The sequence below is a fragment of the Oncorhynchus tshawytscha genome, linkage group LG09, assembly GCF_018296145.1.
Source record: "Oncorhynchus tshawytscha isolate Ot180627B linkage group LG09, Otsh_v2.0, whole genome shotgun sequence".
Taxonomy (NCBI): Eukaryota; Metazoa; Chordata; class Actinopteri; order Salmoniformes; family Salmonidae; genus Oncorhynchus; species Oncorhynchus tshawytscha.
The window spans coordinates 80,346,756-80,365,472 of NC_056437.1; the positions used below are offsets into that span (position 1 = coordinate 80,346,756).

At 42.5% G+C, this 18,717-nt stretch overlaps 2 protein-coding genes across 3 annotated transcripts in view; one reads left to right on the forward strand and one right to left on the reverse strand.

Moving 5' to 3' along the window:
- The window catches only part of LOC112258824 (glutaryl-CoA dehydrogenase, mitochondrial), a 16,616-nt gene extending 8,830 nt beyond the window's left edge, over positions 1 to 7,786 (forward strand). For both annotated transcript variants that reach the window (XM_024433435.2, XM_024433436.2), the window contains exons 8-12: positions 5,455 to 5,671; positions 5,791 to 5,894; positions 6,047 to 6,172; positions 6,332 to 6,492; positions 6,769 to 7,786. In XM_024433435.2, the coding sequence (XP_024289203.1) occupies positions 5,455 to 5,671; positions 5,791 to 5,894; positions 6,047 to 6,172; positions 6,332 to 6,492; positions 6,769 to 6,842 (682 nt within the window). In that variant the 3' untranslated portion in view covers positions 6,843 to 7,786. The remainder of the gene's footprint in view (positions 1 to 5,454; positions 5,672 to 5,790; positions 5,895 to 6,046; positions 6,173 to 6,331; positions 6,493 to 6,768) is intronic.
- Positions 7,787 to 8,630: 844 nt separating this feature from the next.
- LOC112258823 (synaptonemal complex central element protein 2-like) lies at positions 8,631 to 10,120 on the reverse strand. Its single transcript, XM_042327619.1, has 5 exons — positions 10,049 to 10,120; positions 9,648 to 9,734; positions 9,394 to 9,482; positions 9,108 to 9,324; positions 8,631 to 8,965 (listed from the first exon to the last, which is right to left on the reverse strand). The coding sequence occupies exons 2-5, from the start codon at positions 9,729 to 9,731 to the stop codon at positions 8,771 to 8,773; spliced, it is 585 nt and encodes a 194-aa protein (XP_042183553.1). The 5' UTR covers positions 9,732 to 9,734; positions 10,049 to 10,120; the 3' UTR covers positions 8,631 to 8,770.
- Between the last annotated feature and the right edge of the window lie 8,597 nt (positions 10,121 to 18,717).

The following is an 18,717-nucleotide window of genomic DNA, read 5'->3' on the forward strand; positions in this document are numbered from 1 at the left end:
AAAAACCCCGTTCCCTCATCCCAGTATACCCATAACTCTCTTAGGGCTAAACAGTCTCAGATATTTGTACCCAAGATCCAGGACAAATGTCCAGTTGTGTGTTGGGGGTGTAAAGTCCAACATCCTCCAGATTCTTGCCCGCTCTATGTCCAGCGTCAGGATTCAGGAAAAGGTCAGAAAGGACCGAAGACTGAAAGTCTAGACAGGCGTGGTGGCTTGCATACAATTGGGTCAGCCTTAATGCCCACCATGAAGCTTTTAGACAGTACAGCTAGCGGTCTTATTCCTATTCCGCAACAACTATTGGTTCCTCTGAGTGTTAGAAACTGGAGAGGGAAGGCCATAATCGACACAGGGGCATCTTACACCCTGATGCAAGAGGCCCTGTGGCAGAACATGGCATTACCTCATGAGGAGCTACGAACATGGGAGGAAGGACCATTGTACTTGGCCAATGGAGAACCTACCACTCCCTTGGGCTGGATTAGTATAATAATAAAACTGCATGGTGAGACTATTAACCTTCCTGTGGCAATACTTGCAGACTCAAGCCTTGCATTTGCTGTAGTCCTTGGCCTAGACTTCCTGTTCTTCAGTGGACTGACCATCTCTATGTCCGAACCCTCCTATCGGCTACACTCTGACTATTCCCAGCCTCATCCATTTCAACCTGGTAATGCACTGATTTCAGGTTGGAGCCTGCTACATTATGCAGAGTCCGGACAAGGTCAAGTCAGAGACAGAGAAAATATAAAGAGACAAAGACAAAAACATGTTCCACCAGTGAAGTCTGAGAACCAAACTATCACCCTGATTACCGCCGTACCCCCTTCTATCCGAGAGCAAAAACAAACCTGATGCGGATTTCTACATCAAGCAAGCGGTGGAACAGGCATGTCTGTCGGATGATGAAAGGTGGCAGCTCTCCCAGATGTTGGACATGAACAGTGAGGTTTGTACTCTTACACTCGGCCGTACAACCGTCTTCAAACACAAAATCTATACCCGGCATGAGGTCCCCATTAAGCAGCGTCCCTACAGGCTGTCCCCCGCCAAACTGGCAAATCTCAATGAACAGCTCAAAAGCATGTTGGAGAATGGAATTGTGGAACCTTCTTTTTCTGGATGGGCTTCTCCGGTTGTCCTGATTCCTAAGAAAGATGGTGGATATCGATTCTGTGTGGACTACAGGAAGCCGAATGCCATAACAGAAAGCGATGCCTACCCTCTACCAAACATAAATGACATACTGGAATCTCTGGCAGGAGCATCCATCTTTAGTAATCTGGATCTGAACAGTGGCTATTGGCAGGTGTCAATGGATCCCGCTAGTCAGGACAAGACTGCTTTTGTCACCCCTGCTGGTTTGTACTCCTTCAAGGTCATGCCTTTTGGTTTGAAGAATGCTCCAGCAACCTTCCAACGGTTGATGGAGACTGTCCTGGGAGATCTGAGGGGTAGAAATTGTCTCGTGTATCTGGATGACATCATAATCTACTCCTCCTCTGTTGCGGATCATCTGCAAGACATTCAGTCCGTCTTCGACAGACTAAAGGCTGCAGGTTTGACCTTGAACTTGAAGAAGTGTCGTTTCTGTCTGCCAGAACTCAAGTTCCTTGGTCATGTGGTTAATGCTGAAGGTATCCATGCAGATCCAGCCAAAGTTGAAGCTGTGCAGAAATTCCCAATTCCCACATCCCTCAAGGCTGTTCAGCGGTTTCTGGGTATGGCTGGATGGTACCACAGGTTTGTGCCTGACTTTTCAAAGGTAGCCGAACCCCTCAACCACCTTAAGAAGAAAGGTGTGAAATTCCAATGGACCGCTGCATGCCAAGGTGCATTTGACACACTCAAAAACAGTCTAATTACTCCTCCAGTGCTTGGACATCCTAACCTGAATGCTCATTTCATTGTGTACACGGATGCCAGTCAAACAGGACTTGGAGCAGTCTTGGCTCAACAAACAGGACTTGGAACAGAAGAAGTTCTTGCCTATGCAAGTCGCACCCTTAATTCAGCAGAGAGGAATTATTCAACGACTGAAAGGGAGTGCCTCGCTGTGGTCTGGGCTTTGGAGAAATGGAGCTACTACTTGGAGGCAAAGATCTTCACCGTTGTCACAGACCATGCTGCTCTGCAGTGGGTTCTGGCATCAGGCAAGACCAACAGCCGTCTTATTCGCTGGTCTATCAGACTGCAGAAGTTTGACTTCATCATTGAGTATCGCAAAGGAAAACTGAACGTTGTACCAGATGCCCTTTCTCGGATTACAGAGACTGCCAATGTTTGTCCTCCCTTGTGCAGTACTTATACTACCGCTAAATGTCTGGATGATTCCTTTCCTCTGGACGATGAGAGTGTATGGAGAGCACAGCAGAAGGATGCTGCCATCATGGCGATCCACAAGAGTCTGTCGGAAGAAGACTCCAAGAGTCGCTTCAATGATAAGTATAGCATAATTCAGGATAAATTGTATCGAAAAACTCCAAGAGGAAATGGAATACACAGCACCCATTATCGCGTCTTCATTCCCTCTACATTGTGTGACCAGATAATCCAAGCTTATCATGCCAATCCCATGAGTGGCCATCTTGGAGTTTTTAAAACTTATCGAAGACTACAAGAGGTGGTTTACTGGCCAGGCATGTGGGTTGATACCCGGAAGTTTGTACAGCAGTGTGAAGTCTGCCAGAAATACAAACCAGACATTGGCAGACCTGCTGGGAAAATGCAGCAGACCGTGGTGAACCATCCAAATGAAATGTTGGGAATTGACCTCATGGGACCTTTTCCTCCCAGCCGGGGACACGGAATGAATTTTTATTGGTGGTAGTGGACTACTACACACACTGGGTGGAGTTGTTTCCCCTCCGCAAAGCTACTGCATCAGCCATTGCTCTAATTCTGCGAAGGGAGGTGTTTACCAGATTTGGAATTCCCGACCAAATCCTCTCTGACCGAGGTCCGCAGTTCATATCAGGAATATACAAAGAGCTCTGTACCTACTGGGGTGTAATTGCCAAGCTGACCACAGCCTACCATCCTCAGACCAACCTGACCGAGAGGGTAAACCGAACCCTGAAGGGGATGATTGCTTCATTCGTGGGGGATCAGCACACAAGGTGGGATCAGCATCTTCCAGAATTTCGCTTTGCACTAAACTCTGCCGTGCAGGAGACTTCTGGGGTCACTCCCGCCGAACTTCACCTGGGAAGACCACTAAAAGGTCCGATGGACAGGGTCTTGCAAAGTTCGAATGTTTCACCTGACTGCCCAGCATTTGATGCCATACAACACCACCACACCTTGCTAGCCAGAGTGGAGGCCAGCAAAACCAAAGCCAAACAACGACAGCTGAGAAACTATGACAAACATAGACGAGACGTGTGTTTTCCACCCCAGTCTCGTGTCTGGGTACGTTCACATCATCTGTCAAAGGCATCTAAGAAGTTCACTGCCAAGCTAGCTTCGAGATGGAAAGGTCCATACCGTGTAGTGCAGCAGTTGGGACCAGTGAACTACTTGGTCTGTTTGGAGGACACTGGGGAAGATGTCAGGACAGTGCATGTTGTTGACCTAAAGCCCTGCTACCCTACGGCAGAAGAGCTGGATCGCAGGCAAAAGCAACACCTGCAGGACCTCTTCGTGGAGGACTCTGATGAGGAGGACTTCCCTGGTTTTGTGTAGCAGGAACATGAACCTGTCAAAGCCTGTATCCTCTGTTTCTACAGGCATTGTTTTTTCATGGGGGGAGGAGTGTGGCGAAATCTGCTCGGAGCCTTCACCGTGCGCTGCCACTTTAAGAGCGCATGAGCAGTAAGGAAGGAGGAGATAAAGAGAGCTCGTTCAGCTCTTTGGGGAGGGGCTCTTGGGTGGCGCGACAGTTTGATTGTGTGTGCTGTGCTGCAGAAGTTTTGTTTGTTTTCAGCGTGTGTAGTTTATAGAGTATATAACTCAATCATCGGTGTAATCGCTCTAGGTCGTGGTTGTTTTCATTTGGGACCGCGCCCGTTATGGATCGCATGGATTAGTAGCAACATTGTTGCGAAGCTTTAACATACAAACCAACAAACCATCGGACAGTCAGTCAGTACACCTGCACGCCTGAAGACCACAGCTAAGATCTCTCTTATCTTTTTCTCTTTCTCTTCCCTCTCATTCCAGTGCTTTACCCTGCAACAGACTCTCTATTTTTCAAATGCACTTCCCATTGAAGTTCATTAGAGCTGGACTATTATTTCCCTGCCAGAAGTGTTTGGAGGGACATTTTAGTAGGTTGCTTGCAAGTTGTATATTATGTGAACTGTATTGAGGTGGGGTGTACTAATGACATGTGGCCGTGAAGACTGTGGACATTTTTAAGGCCTTTGTTGTGTCGATGAACACCCCCCACATTCATACCCTCTGCACTCATCCGCTAGAAAATAATACAGATTATTGCAAATCCTATGTTGATGACTGGGTTCGTTCTTGTATGAAGTTGCTGTGGAATTGCTCTGCCATTATTAGTATTAGTATTATTGTATGAGGTATTCTTGTTTGGGTTACCCCTGTGTTGTGATGTGGGTTATATATGGTGTGTATTCTCTTTTCTCTCCACTGGCTATCTGGTAAACAGGCTACCCTCTAGGCAGTCTCTTCTGCTGATGTGTGTGTCTGGTAGTGGTACTCTCTCTATTCTACTCTTTTCCTTTCGGCATGGTTAATACCTGCCTGGCGCCCGAACAAAATCTTTCTTTACCCTCTCTAATAAATACCGCTACAACCTATTCATGAAACATCAAGAATAGGCCACTTCCAAAAATTCTGAAGAATAGGAATATATGCTTTCTATTATACAGAAATCTTCAGAGTTTTTGTATTCATTAGAGCAATTTTTAAAATATTTTTTTTAATGTATTTTTCAAATAATAAACCCAAGATCAAGTGGTTTGGCTCTTGTCTAAATTGTAAACATTTCACTCTGTAAACTAGTCCACAGGGTGGTGCTGTTCACAAATATATTAATGCTAGGTGCATGAATATTAGGTTCCCCTCAGTTCCCCTTTACTCGGGTTTCACAGAGTGTTATGATTCTGAACTGAGAGACGTCAGCAGTGACTGAACTGGACTTTGTGGTTGTATACTTAACCATTGAGTGCATTGGCCCTCACATTGCGTAAGCGTAACACTGAATAAATACATGTTAATTGGTAACCTGGGCCTGTAGTTCATGTTTTATAGATTTGATGTAACACTGTTTCCTCTGGGGAAATGCAGCTTCAACAACTTCAACAAAATGCTTAGTTTGACATTGAGTACGTGGTTCTGTTCAATTCTCCCATCACGTCTTGTGAAACTTATGCAAAACTGTCCTCATATAGCCCTAGAAACCAGGCTCACTCTGAAGCATACTGATAAAATAGCTCCTCCCTAAATTACAATGCCTTCCCTCATCTCCTTCACCTTCGTCAGGATCACCAACTCCCCTGTGGCGGACATCGCTGTGGTCTGGGCCAAGTGTGACGATGGGAAGGTGTGTGGCTTCATCCTGGAGCGCGGTATGAAGGGCTTCACCACACCCAAGATCGAGGGCAAGTTCTCTCTGAGGGCGTCTGCCACTGGCATGATCATCATGGACGAGGTGGAGGTTCCTGAGGAGAATCTGCTGCCCAAAGTCTCTGGCCTGGGGGTGAGTAGAGGCCAGGATACCGCGCTCATGTACTGACTTTTATGTGGATGGCCAGACTTTCTTATAATGCTGTTTAACCTTGTTGGTATAAATGTTTTGTCTGTTCTCTTTGGCTCTAGGGTCCCTTTGGTTGCCTGAACAATGCCCGGTATGGCATCGCCTGGGGTTCACTAGGTGCTGCAGAGTTCTGCTTCCACGCGGCTCGTCAGTACACACTAGACAGGTGAGGATTCTGCGGCTACTATTGGTATGGGATGTTGTTTTGGATGAGCAGGACCGAGCAAAAGTCTGTAGCTCTTGAATCTTATTTTGTTTTCTCAGCTTTTCTGAGTGAACTTAAGATGTTCTGCTACTCATGATATTTGTTAATCTCAGAATCCAGTTTGGAGTACCCCTGGCCAGAAACCAGCTGATGCAGAAAAAGATGGCCGACATGTTGACAGAAATCACCATTGGTCTGCAGGCCTGTCTACAGCTGGGGAGACTCATTGACGCCAAAAAGTAAGAGGGAACTGGAAATGATGTGACATAATTGTCTTGTAGTGTGACACCACTTTTTAACAAATAACTACACACCATAGGGAAAGTACAATTTCTGGTTGTTTCAGAGTGAATATAACCTGAGGAGACTTATCTCATATGTCTTCTCTTCTACATCAGGGCAGCCCCTGAGATGATCTCTATGCTAAAGAGGAACAGCTGTGGGAAGTCCCTGGACATCGCCCGGCAGGCCAGAGACATGCTGGGAGGAAACGGCATCTCTGATGAGTACCACATCATCCGCCATGTTATGAACCTGGAGGCCGTCAACACATACGAAGGTGAGGAGAAAGAAGGCCATAACCAGATCTAAGAGGATATGGATGTGTCATTGCTATGGATGTGGAAGCAACTTTTTTATCGTGGTTTATTTCCTCACCAGTAGAGGTCAGTAATATGTCATTTACAATAAATAAATAGGTCATATGGGAAAACCATTGAACTTTCCACATTTTCAAATGAGAAAAAAAAATGTCTCTCTCCCCTTATATATTTGCTCAACTTCAGCATCAGCACTGTTCCACATGGTTCCTTATATTGTTTTCTTTGTCTTCCAGGTACCCATGACATCCATGCCCTGATTCTGGGCAGAGCCATCACTGGACTGCAGTCTTTCACTGTTAATAACTAACTGCCTGCTGCTAGTGCTCAAACAGACCAGTATCAGAAACCTCAAGTCAATCTGTTCCTTAAACAAAGGACAAGTAGTTCTACACTGCTTTGATGGCTTGTCTTCTACAGTAACACTAATGCTAATGTTTCCTCTCTCTTGAGTTTGTAGAATATGGGCTGGTTTTCTGGACACAGATTAAGCTTGGTCCTGGACTAAAAAGCATGCTCAATGGAGAATCTCAATTGAAATGGCTTTTTAGACCAGGACTAGGCTTAGTGTGTCCGGGAAACCAGTACTAAATCTTAATTTTATGCAAAAGACCAGGTCGGGTTTTAAAGGCAAGTCTATCATCGATCTCATGGACAATTCATGAGTGTAATTATTTCAACTTGAAAAACAAAGCTATTTTTCTACTCTCATAAAACCCTAGTACTTACTGGTTTGTTTGGACAATTTCTGTCTAGAATGTGTGTGAAATATACGGTGGAAGTTGAAATGGTTCAGAATGAATCGCTTGTTTCCTCACAGCATTTGTAGTAAAATGGTTGTTGGACAAACATTTTAAAATGAGGTCATGATCCATAAGTATGTCCTGAGTTTTTAGAACGGTGATGGTACTAATGACCAGTCATTGGTAATTGAATGCCAAATAATTGATACTGCATGTACTGTTAGAGTTGGGGAGGGAAAAGTTAAATCAATTGAAGTTAAATTAAGTAAATAAATGAAAGCAGTTTAAATATTCATGCCATTGCTTTTTTGTAATTGAATAGTTGTATTTGTGACCATTTAGGCAGATCCGAGAAATGTGTATTTGGGGTATTCCATGAAAAGTGTATTTTGCGTCCCTTTGATATAGAAATTGTGCACCACTATTGCATTTTAAAAGCCTGTTACATGAAATTAAGTGCCCTTTAATATAGATCACACAGAGTATTCAATAAATCAGATTTCTATTATGACTCGCTAAATGGCCTATATTCAATTCAGTACGTTGACATGCTCCTCTGTGCGCTGTGACTTCTGGAAGATTTTAACGCACTTAAACGCAAAAGTTTTCCCCATCTCTGTGAAGTTGTAGTTATTTTGTTGCTTTGACAAGGTCATTTGCAAATACTTATTTCATGTGATTAGTGATTAATTTATCTGTACATTTTAAGGTCAACACTTATGTGAACTGAACTCATTTTATATATATTTTTCTAAACATCTAATAGTCAAATCATAGTGTAAAAGTAGGTTCTACTCTTTTTGGACATTTTCTGGTGTTTTGTGATGGAAAACTGAGTGGGTCGAGAATAACACGTCAACCCTGTTACCCATGGACAGACAGGCTAGAAATGTTTTAACAATTTGAATGTTGGTTGAAGCTTGCATTCAATTGCCACTGTTGCACACAAGCTTCCATTCCCCCTGTCACAAGGGATTTTTTTTAGCTGCTTTAAGAAGTCATCAACCCTGTTACTTTATGTGGCACTTAATATGCACTTACGAAAGTAATTATTTTTATTTGATGACTTTTGATAGAAAAACATTCTTTAATGAAGTTCTCTGCTCTTTGACAGCATGTTAAAAAAAAAATGATACCAAGTTACACTTCTCCAAAGGCAGCGAATTGGTGGACCGACCCATAGGCATTAAGGTGAATGTTTTTTATTCTAAACTGGGCACAAACCTATATTCTGGCCCATTAAATATGTTCTAAAATGCTATTTGGTCATGGTCATATATTTGGTCATATGAACAAAAATATCCACACTAGTTATGTAATAAATAATTTTTATAAACAAAAGCTTCCAACACCCATTCAGTTTACAACCACTGTTTTATGTTATATTTGACATATACCACAGTCAAACAAACAAGGCATTGCTTTAATTATTCCAGACCTCCCAGAAGTTGGGATGCTATTAGGCAGTTCAAATAAATTAATGGCTGGGTAGATGTCAGTTCTTAGCTGTCCGCTGCAGGCTGTTGTTAATGGCTGATAAGGTCTGACTGGCTCCCTGCAGCTCCATACTGAGCTGACTGCACCGCTCCAGAACCTCAGACAGCTCCTGCAGATTGGCCTCCATCCCACGGCCATGTTCCTCATAGCTGCTGAACATCTGCTCCTTCACCTGTTGGCACACCTCACTCACCTGGGGAGGAACCCACACGCACTAGTCAATGTCACTCTCCTTCACATAAACATTAGGCTAGACTCGTAATCTAAATGCATTCTTTTTTAACTACCAAAAAATGTGACCATGTGCTTTTTACTCAACAGTAGGACAGTGATACCTTATTCATTAACTTGTTCTCGAAGGTGGTCATGATTTCCTGGTCTATGGCTCGGCTCTGGTTGATTTGCTCTATCAGATCCTGGGCCTTCTTCCCTATCTCCTCTATCGTTGAACTGAGAACAGTCGTAGCCTCCTCACCTGGGCGCTCGCTGGAGGTACTGTTGTGTACGTCACGTCTATTGGATATGTTTGAAATGTCGATGCCGGAGTCCTCACTTCCATAAAAAAAAACGTTAAATACAGAACACATAATGAATAATACTTTAAACCCAGTAACGCCATACCTTTGCTGTCCATGGCTTTCGTCCAGTGTCACAAACGAAAATGTCTCATCAGGGATGTCCTGTTCTGGCCCATGTCCTTGTTCAGGGTCCTAAGAATACAGGGATAAATGTCAATCAAACCATAACATTTTCTGATCCCTGTAATATACATTGACAATGTGTACAGTTGTCAAAAATAAGTAGCAAATGATTCAAAGGTGCAAGATCTCAGTCATTCAGAGTTGAGCTGGACAGTCATATTTTCCTTCATTTACCTTGGGTGATGAAGGATGATGATGACAAAGTTTTGGTGTAGACTGAAAGGTAGGTGCTGGCTTTCCAAAGAGGAGCTGGGACATTTTCTATGAGCAAAATGTTGCATAGGAAAAATAAATGCAACCGGTATGGAAGTTAGATCATTCTGTAACAACTCAACCAAACCACTTTCTCTAACCTTCTCTGACTCAACTACTTTAACGTTACATTGGGCTATGCTGGCCAGCTAGCCTAGCTAGGCATAATGCTAACACTTCAGACTGATCTGATCATGACAAAACCAAATAGGTATCCAGTCTCGAGTTTTGTCAATGGTAAATCATGTGGTGGTAACCAAAATATTACGAATATTTAGCGAAACTCCATTGGAAACAACAAAATACTGTTGCTGGCTACTTACCAAAAAAAATAAAAGTATATTATTCAGTTGCACTGTGTCATAAAAGTTTTCGTCAGAACTGTCTGGCCACCTCGAAAATTGCGCGCGAAAAACGGGTTCTGGAGGACACGTGCTGTGAACTGGTTAGTTGTCAACGTAGATTCGGAACAATACTGTATCATGCACCAACAGGCATTCTGAATGATTGAATGCATATTCTTTAAAACAATTATCAAAGAAACACATTATCATCAAAAATGACATATTCAAATGAATTGTCAACTGTGAGGCTGGGGTCCGGTCAAGACAGTGGGAGAAAAACATTTACAGTCAAAGTCGGAAGTTTACATACACCTTACCTTAGCCAAATACATTTAAATTCAGTTTTTCACAATTCCTGACATTTCATCCTAGTAAATATTCCCTGTCTTAGGTCAGTTAGGATCAACACTTTTTATTTTAAGAATGTGAAATGTCAGAATAATAGTAGAGTATGATTTATTTCAGCTTTTATCACATTCCCTGTGGGTCTGAAGTTTACATACACTCAATTAGTATTTGGTAGCATTGCCTTTAAATTGTTTAACTTGGGTCAAACGTTCAGGTATCCTTCCACAAGCTTCCCACAATAAGTTGGGTGAATTTTGGCCCATTTCTCCTGACAGAGCTGGTGTAACTGAGTCAGGTTTGTCGGCCTCCTTTCTCACACACTCTTTTTCAGTTCTGCCCACATATTTTCTATGGGATTAAGGTCAGGGCTTTGTGATGACCACTCCAATACCTTGACTTTGTTGTCCTTAAGCCATTTTGCCACAACTTTGGAAGTATGCTTGGGGTCATTGTTCATTTGGAAGACCCATTTGCGACCAAGCTTTAACTGACTGATGTCTTGAGATGTTGCTTCAATATATCCACCTAATTTTCCTCCCTCATGATGCCATTGTAGGAGAGTTAAAGGTTTTTCCATCAAACTTCAAATTATTAGAAAAGTACACAACGCAGAACAGAACAACCAGATTGAGGGTCAGTGGCAAAAGCCTGTGAACAGGAATATTCCAAGTTCAGACAGAGGGGGGAAGTCAGATCGATATGATTGCTAGTTACTTTACTTTTGGTGTCTATTTTTAATTGTTGCGCTACTGGTGCTGCCTGTTGATGTTCAGTAGGCAGCTACAGTAGCTGAATAATGTTAACATCTTTGGGTTGTGTTTCATTAAATGTATTTTATTTCATCTGAGTGCTTGCGTCACCTACTAACACCCTGGTACCACCCGTAGCTCCCGTTCTCCTCAGTCCAAGAAAACACAGAGAGTAAGAACAACTTGTCAGATGGTGCATTGAAGACTGATGTGTTCCTGTCCTGTCTTTTCACAATACTATTGCAGATCAACATAAAAGCCAAAAAGACAGCCATGGTGTTGCTCTTCATTTCTTGGTTCTCCTGTGGTACATATAAGACCCGCTACACCATCTATTTTGTGAAGTGCACACGTCCCTCCTGCAGCAAAGCACCCCCACAACATGATGCTGCCACCCCCGTGCTTCATGGTTGGAATGGTGTTCTTCCGCTTGCAAGCCTCCCCCTTTTTCCTCCAAACATAACAATGGTCATTATGGACAAACAGTTATTTTTTTGTTTCATCAGACCAGACAACATTTCTCAAAAAAATAAGATCGTTGTCCCCATGTGCAGTTGCAAACCATAGTCTGGCTTTTTAATGGCGGTTTTGGAGCAGTGGTTTCTTTCTTGCTGAGCGGCCTTTCAGGTTCTGTCGATATAGGACTCGTTTTACTGTGGATATAGATACCTTTTTACCGGTTTTCTTCCAGCATCTTCACAGGGTCCTTTGCTGTCGTTCTGGGATAGATTTGCACTTTTCGCACCAAAGTACGTTCATCTCTAGGAGACAGAACACATCTCCTTCCTGAGCGGTATGACGGCTGCGTGGTCCCATGGTGTTGATGCTTGCATACTATTGTTTGTACATATTCATATGGTACCTTCAGGGAAATTGGTCCCAAGGATGAACCAGACTTGTAGAAGTCTACTATTTTTTTCTGAGGTCTTGGCTGATTTCTTTAGATTTTCCCATGATGTCAAGCAAAGAGGCACTGGGTTTGAAGGTAGGCCTTGAAATTCATCCACAGGTACACCTCCAATTGACTCAAATGATGTCAATTAGCCTATCAGAAGTTTCTAAAGCCATGACATCATTTTCTGGAATTTTCCAAGCTGTTTAAAGGCACAGTCAACTTAGTGAATGAAACTTCTGACCCACTGGAATTGTGATACACCTTATACCACCCACCACTGCGACCTGTATGCTCTAGTCGGCTGGCCCTCGCTACATATTCGTCACCAGACCCACTGGTTCCAGGTCATCTACAAGTCCATGCTAGGTAAAGCTCCGCCTCATCTCAGTTCACTGGTCACGATGGCAACACCCACCCGTAGCACGCGCTCCAGCAGGTGTATCTCACTGATCATCCCTAAAGCCAACACCTCATTTGGCCGCCTTTCGTTCCAGTTCTCTGCTGCCTGTGACTGGAACGAATTGCAAAAAAATCGCTGAAGTTGGAGACTTTTATCTCCCTCACCAACTTCAAACATCTGCTATCTGAGCAGCTAACCGATCGCTGCAGCTGTACATAGTCTATCGGTAAATAGCCCACCCAATTTTACCTACCTCATCCCCATACTGTTTTTATTTATTTACTTTTCTGCTCTTTTGCACACCAATATCTCTACCTGTACATGACCATCTGATCATTTATCACTCCAGTGTTAATCTGCAAAATTGTAATTATTTGCCTACCTCCTCATGCCTTTTGCACACAATGTATATAGACTCTCTTTTTTTCTACTGTGTTATTGACTTGTTTATTGTTTACTCAATGTGTAACTCTGTGTTATCTGTTCACACTGCTATGCTTTATCTTGGCCAGGTCGCAGTTGCAAATGAGAACTTGTTCTCAACTAGCCTACCTGGTGAAATAAAGGTGAAATAAATAAAATAAAAATACAGTGAATTTTAAGTGAACTAGTCTGTCTGTAAACAATTGTTGGAAAAATTACTTGTGTCATGTACAAAGTAGATGTCCTAACCGACTTACCAAAACTATAGTATGTTGACAAGAAATTTGTGGAGTGGTTGAAAAATTAGTTTTAATGACTCCAACCTAAGTGTTTGTAAACTTCCGACTTCAACTGTAGCTAGAGCACCAGAGACGGGGTATTTTCAGGATGAACTTTGTGTGATCAAACAAACTTTAAAGTACATCCATCTGAGCTCAGCCATTGTGGAAATGTTTTGATATCTGGGGATTATGCCTAATGAGGTAATGCCAGTGGGATTTAAACAGAAGTGATCTGCAAACTGAAAAAAAGAGAAAAGGAGAGGGGGAGACAGGAAGAGGTTAAAACAAAGTCAAACTAAGGGCTGAATTTCATGTTAGGCAGTTCCTAGGATAGACAAACACCTAACTTCAGAAGGGTGAACAGGAAGATGCAGAGGAGATGGTGTGACAGACAGGAAGATATAGGCTCAATAGAACTATCATGCTGCACATGTGCAGTAGCTTAAATCTGCTTTGGCGACTTTGACGCAATGTCTGGGTCAAACTGATTGATGAGCGGTGTTGTATTGCAAGAATGCCATAGCAAACATTGGAAATGTGTATTTGGCTGGGTCATATACACAGTGATTTGTCCTGGCAGGGGCTCAGCGGTAATTTAACCCATGCAGTGTCCTTTCAGTTCCATTCCGAGTAAAGCAGATTCAATCCGGACTATGGAAGATCCGTGTTATAGCACGCTTGACATTTAAAAGGTCATTTCCAGTTCAGCCGAAATATGCAGCGTTCACCTTGAATGTCGTCTCTGCGAACGCAGAAACATTTCCTTTCAAAGGTGCATTGCCGAAAGAATGGATCGTATTGAATCTCGGCCTAACATCCTTTATATCTCAACATACCATAGCCTACTAGGTGTATCTGATGTGCATTCTTCATTTATTTAGAGGCTTCTATGTGAAAGAAGTGATTGGCAAACTGGAATCCACCCCTAACATCTCTCAAAACATCTCTGCACAGATAGTCTACAGGCACGCAGAAAGGGGGGTATATTGGTCCGCTAAAACACGACTAGTAAAGGCCCCGTGCACTACTTCTGTGAAAAATAACGAACGCAGGTGGCATGTGCATTCACACGTACATGAAGTATACACAACTTGAGAAGAGGTCCGCATTCTGTTGCAATATGTAGATATATTGGGCCAACAGAACAAAACGTTGTCAAAGTTCAGGAGATAATCTCTGGAGGTATTCCAGTGGCTCTAGCAGTTTAAATCCATCAGGAAATGAAGGACATGGGGTGGTCAGATAAAGGCTGGTCTCATAGAGGGAATAAAACCTCTAATCTCTTCAGATTCTGCTTCTTTGCATGTCTACTGCTGCTTTGAAATGGGGAATTATGAAACAAATAAATCCCATACATGCCCAAGCCTGCTCTCTACCTAAGGAAATAGAAGTCAGTCACTGAACATGAACCAGTGTAGCTCCTATTTTGGTAGAAATGATTCGTAGCGTAATAATAATAATAATACATTTATTTGATAGGGACAGTCTATACTGACACATTGAGGCCATGAACTGTATGCTCATTTCCAGTTAGGATTTGGCTCATGAGGTTGAGTTTCCAAATCTGCTAACAATTAGCGCTTACAAATACAAATCTAGTCTATGGTGGGAAAGCATTAAAGGCCAAAAGGCTTTTTCATTTATGTGCCCTGAATTATTCCCGGCGGAGAAGTATATTCCCTCTAAAATAATCGAGTGGAGATGAACAACTACATGTTTTAAAGATGAAAGTAGGTTTACATTGAATAGGAAATGTCTACAATATTTCATAAACAACATGGATTAAACAAATTCGTCCACTACATGCGATCGTGTGTCGATTAACTATATCCTGTAAAGGTTCTAATTGGCATGATCTTCACGCCATGAGTCCTTAGTACATTTAAGGAGACATCATTTCTTGGTAATGTAAATCCATCAACTATAGAATTAAGGGGACATTATCAACTACATCTAGCTGATACAGGTTGGCTGTTTAAGTGGAGGCTGGATAAAGTTTATCCCTTGAGTGATGAACAGTGGGCGGTCTAGGAATAGAACTGTTTACTACCGCGTGAAAATTGGTTGGGTTCATTACAGAACCAAGGACAGAGACAGAGGGATGACAAAGAAGCGCGTCAAAGGAAAACTCCAGGGGGACTGACTTATGAACATGGAAATTAATTTCAGATTGACATCCAAAAGTTCTCTCCCAATTAGGGACCTTTAAAAGCAAAGACAGTTTCATCAAAACAGCGGTCGTCCAAAATCAAGGTAAGCAGCTAACGCTTGTACTGTCAAAATGGTATTGAAATCGTTTTGAAGTAATATCTCCATAAATGAAACTATATTTGATGGAGATATTAACATATATACATGTTTCATGCTTTTCAATCCCCTTTAGGATCATTCGAACTGAGACATCAAAGAAGTTGAGACTTGAGTGTTGCACGGATACAAGAATCACCACCAATCAAGTCCTTGTCTTGGTGTTGTGAGGGGGGTTGCCTCATCTCCGGACATCAGCGCGTTTATCATCATCAGAGCTATATCGTTTAGGCTACTTTTCCATAATGAATGCCCTCAATTTCACCAGTTTTAATTTCAATGATGAGGCACATGCTTCCCCACTAGTCTACAAATTCGACGTACTAGTCGGGACGGAAGACCCGCTGTACAAGGAATATAAGCCGGCAGTCCGGGACCTCATTCCGTTGCCAAAGGCAGTTGTCTACCTGCTGATTGCAGCACTGGTAGTGGTAGGAGTCGCCTATGCTATAGTTGGACATCTGATCAAGGACCTGGCCCTTGATATAACAGGTATGAACTTAAAATGTTCAAAAATCAGGTGGAAATATAACTAATCTATATAGTTGTTAGGCTGATCCATCGCAATGTATAAGTGTACCAAATAACTTGTGTCAAATAGGCATAAGCCTAAGCTTTTCTATGCAAAATGGCAACATGACTAGCTAACGCAGAGATGATCAGGGGCACTAGTCCTGAAGCAAATGTACTTATCTCCAGTGTCCCCTCTGTTTACCCCTTTCATCAGAATGCCTTCTTGGCCCCACTGATGAGGACCTAGAGAAGAACATAAATCCGGAGTGCTTCATTGCCAGACACCCCCCCATAGTCCTGACCCACAATGCTTTCCACGTGTGGGACACAGATGATGTGGGCTTCCCCATGCCCCTGGATGAGAGCCCCCCGGGCAGCCCTTTGCTGTTTCCTACAATCCCCTACATCCCCTTCTTCCCCACCCATGGCACCGGCAACAACAGCCCTGCTGCCCTGGCCATAGACAGCAGCCCCTGGCCTGGGTACTCTAACTCCCTCCCCAGCGAGATCTGAAAGGAGCCAGCACCAACTCCCTCCAGCCCTGTGGTCACTGGTTGATTCTGAATACACCAAGCACGTCACAGGACTCGACAGACCTACTTAAGGTTATTAACAAGACAACTAAATGGGTTGAAATGTTAACACCACACAGCAACCAAAGCTTGACAAGGAGTTTTTGAAGACAACTTTCATGCTGGTGCTATACAGTATCATCCTGTACTGACACGTAGAATTGTCTACTGCAGGGTTTCTTAATTAAACTATGGGTTGGGACCTTGAGTGGGCCCTGGGTATGTGAAAGGAGGGTCACGAGTTATGAGGAAACATCTACAATCACACACTATTTATTCTTAATTTCGGTCATGGGAGGAAAGGTCAATTTCTCATTTGCGTCTCGAGCTGAAAAAGTTTAAGAACCCCTGGTCTACTGAATGGACCCTGTGCAGGACAGGGGTTAATCAATGGCTATTGCCATGAGATGATGATTTAAAGATGTGCAACACATTCAAAATGATCCAGACTGATCCCATGGAAAAAGATTTGCCACATTTCATCCCAAACCTATAACCATCAGCTGCCTACACTAGCCCCCTTTCTTATATAACATTTAAATACTGCTTCAGTATCCATCAAAACATGGAGACTTGGGGGCCTCTAAAAACAGCTATTCCTCTGTAATATAAATGTTGCTTCATTTCAAGATCAAAGTCAAATGATCAAAGGGAAATAATGAGACCTATAGGGTAAAGGCTAAACAAGGGAACTGGTTATTGCTAAATCTTAACTAAGCTACTTTAAATAAAACTTTCAGCAAGTCTCAGGACTTGGTAGATCATGTTTTGATGAACTCCTAAATGTATTAATCATTGACTTGACGAAATGTCAGATTTTCTGATCAATGCAAAGCATTGCATTCATGGTGATATATGTGGAACTGTGTGCAAAATGACTCCCAGATGTGGCTTTGGAGTTGAAATGAGAGTATGAGGGTGAACACGATTAAGGACCAGCTAATTGGTTTGTCCACTGGTTGTGCCAACTGAGGAATTTGACTTTACAGTCTGTATCTTCAGAACATGAAAAGGGACTACAATTATACAGTACCACATCAAAGCTGAGATGTTCAATGAAGTAGTAAATATTTGTACCAAGTTCAAACTAAATGGCTATTACATCGGTTGTTATTATTGATTTGGGTATGTAGTGTAACTTTTGCAAGTTAGAAACTGCAAACATGATATGATGCAGCGGAACACACAGGATCAGATTGCACAGGATAAAAATATATATTTAAATTGAAATGTGCATATAAAACTGGATACAAATACCTATGAAGCATTTTTCTATCCCAGTGCTTGTGAAGATAGTTAGGATAGTTAGTACCTGGTAGGATAAAACTGCATCCAGAAGTATGTTCCAACTAGAATTAGAGGTTCTACAGAGAAACTTGGTTGATCTGTTCTGTCTATATATTGTTTTGTTCTGGGGAACCCTTAGCTTGGACTCCCAGACTCCGGTTTAAAATGTTATTTCCAGACGTTGAAGGATTAGCTGAACAGAAAGACTTAAGGAGTTCCTGCATTTGATTAAGTAAACAACCTTTAATCCTGTCTGTCCATTATTGCAGCAGACACAGGATTTCCCAGTCTTGGCAGAGCACGCAACATCATTCTCTTTGTCACAAACTTTCAACAGCATCTATTATGTGCCCTCAAGTCAGCCTCAATAGCATGCACGGTTTTTTAAAGACTCCCGAATTCAGAAATTCAGCTCCATGTAAGCGTCTAAAGACAGCACAGGATGCTCAGGCAGACTTGCATGTACCACGACGTCGCTGTGCCAGGTTCATTCAGGAGAAGCTATTCCAGTGAAGTGATTACACATGGCTGAAGTACAACTTCAATATTGCTCCTCAGGATACTGATTTGCATTACAACGTACAGTCTCAGTTATTCAGACTACGGAAGACTTAACTAATACATAACAGAAGAGTGTAGAACATCTCTTCGCAACAGCAAATGTATTCAGAATCTTGCAGGGATTGGGGATGAACTAGGCTACCAGCAAAAAACATCCAATTGCATAAAACAAACTAACAGGAATAGACTTGACTCTTTATTTAGTACCATATTAAGTTATTTTAGGTTACACTTACAACCAAAGTGCTCTAATATGTGAACCCAATTATCTCCTGTGCGCACACAGAGCTAAAAATCTACCCTGTGTACGAT